Source organism: Corvus brachyrhynchos, unplaced genomic scaffold (assembly GCF_000691975.1).
Source record: "Corvus brachyrhynchos isolate BGI_N302 unplaced genomic scaffold, ASM69197v1 scaffold3, whole genome shotgun sequence".
Lineage (NCBI taxonomy): Eukaryota > Metazoa > Chordata > Aves > Passeriformes > Corvidae > Corvus > Corvus brachyrhynchos.
In genome coordinates this window covers 11,561,159-11,562,755 of record NW_008237619.1, presented here as the reverse complement: position 1 = coordinate 11,562,755, position 1,597 = coordinate 11,561,159, and the positions used below count along the sequence as shown (strand labels likewise).

The 1,597-nt window shown below is 44.6% G+C and overlaps 1 protein-coding gene across 1 annotated transcript in view; it reads left to right on the top strand.

The window, feature by feature from the left end:
• Positions 1–1,000, top strand: part of COL8A1 (collagen type VIII alpha 1 chain) — an 85,954-nt gene extending 84,954 nt beyond the window's left edge. The window contains 2 exon segments of the mRNA XM_008631785.2: positions 1–2; positions 4–1,000. The exon segment at positions 1–2 is cut by the window's left edge and continues 1,442 nt beyond it. Coding sequence (XP_008630007.1) covers positions 1–2; positions 4–406 — 405 coding nt within the window. The 3' untranslated portion in view covers positions 407–1,000.
• Positions 1,001–1,597: the final 597 nt, after the last annotated feature.

Genomic DNA, 1,597 nt, shown 5'->3' with positions numbered 1-1,597 from the left:
CATTGTCTACGAGATGCCCGCATTCACAGCAGAGCTCCTCACCCCCTTCCCCCGCGTCGGGGTGCCCGTGAAGTTCGACAAGCTCCTGTACAACGGCCGGCAGAACTACAACCCCCAGACGGGGATCTTCACCTGCGAGATCCCCGGCGTCTACTACTTCGCCTACCACGTCCACTGTAAAGGCGCCAACGTGTGGGTGGCCCTGTACAAGAACAACGAGCCGCTCATGTACACCTACGACGAGTACAAGAAGGGCTTCCTGGACCAGGCTTCAGGCAGTGCTGTGGTGCAGCTGATGCATGGAGACAAGGTTTACGTTCAGATGCCATCCGAGCAGGCAGCAGGACTCTATGCCGGGCAGTACGTTCATTCGTCTTTTTCAGGATATTTATTGTATCCCATGTAAAACAAAACAAACAGACACACACACACACACACACAAAATCAAAACCTTTCTCCTCTGCTTCAGTCTTTTATACCACAGAAGATGCATTTTATGACCATTTTGGACCATCTTGTACAAAATCAAAGAAATAAATACGAAGTTTAACATTATGCACAGCTAGTTATACAAAAAAAAGGTGTGGCAAACATATCTAAAGATGTGTATCAGGTTCATAAACAGTTGTTTTGCACCCAAGGGGGACATATTAGCTGTACATTATATATTTCTGCAATGCCATGCTTACTTTAATTTCATTCACAGTAATTCAGTACTAAAGCTCAAATCAGTGTATGTCACTCACTCCTGTTGCATTGATCATAGCTGTAAGATGAAAAACAGTGACTTAAACCAGAGTAGGTCAGTCTCTAATTATATTAAAAAATTTGAGTGGCTTATTTGACTAGGTGGGGGGTTTCTAGGGTTTCTGACAGCAGGTCTGCCTGACAAGCAAAGGTTCTCTTAGCTGGAGATCTGTACTTCCCTTCCCCCGTATAAAAAATAATCCTGCAGGTGTGCTTTTTTTTCCTGAACAATTTATTTATGATGGAAGAGGAATCCTGATGGCGTACCTATTCCCCCTAAGCCTTCTCCAGCAGTCATTGGACCTAAAATGTCACCACTGACTCCAGCAGGCACTGGTTTCACCTCCTAATGCCACAGCACTTGAGAAGTCTCCATCTCTATTCACACAGCTCAAGTAGATGAGGTAAATTCCCCATTTGCTTTGTGCCATGCCATTGAGACGTTCTGGCCAACACATGGCAATACTTCAGGGTGGCATAAATTTGCTTGGATTTCTGTGCTTGTACCAAGAACCCATTTGGCTTGTCAGAAGAGACACCTATTCTGCCACTCAGCAAAAGCTGAATCAGTTTGCTCTTCAATGACTAGGCACAGCAGAAGTAGCTCTGTTTGCTTAACTGATTTGTTGCTTGAGATCAACCAGAAACTTTACCAGCAATACTGATCATGCAAATTTATCCGAGGAACTTGGTTCTATCTAAAAGCTGACTTCCAATCCTTATTTATATGTTACCAGTTGTCAAGGAGAACCTGCAGGCCTCAATACTTTTCCGTACTTGAGGACAGCGACTTCAGTGCCCGAAGTCTCTGTCTGCTCATCAATGGTGCTAATCTCACCTCAACAAGTGT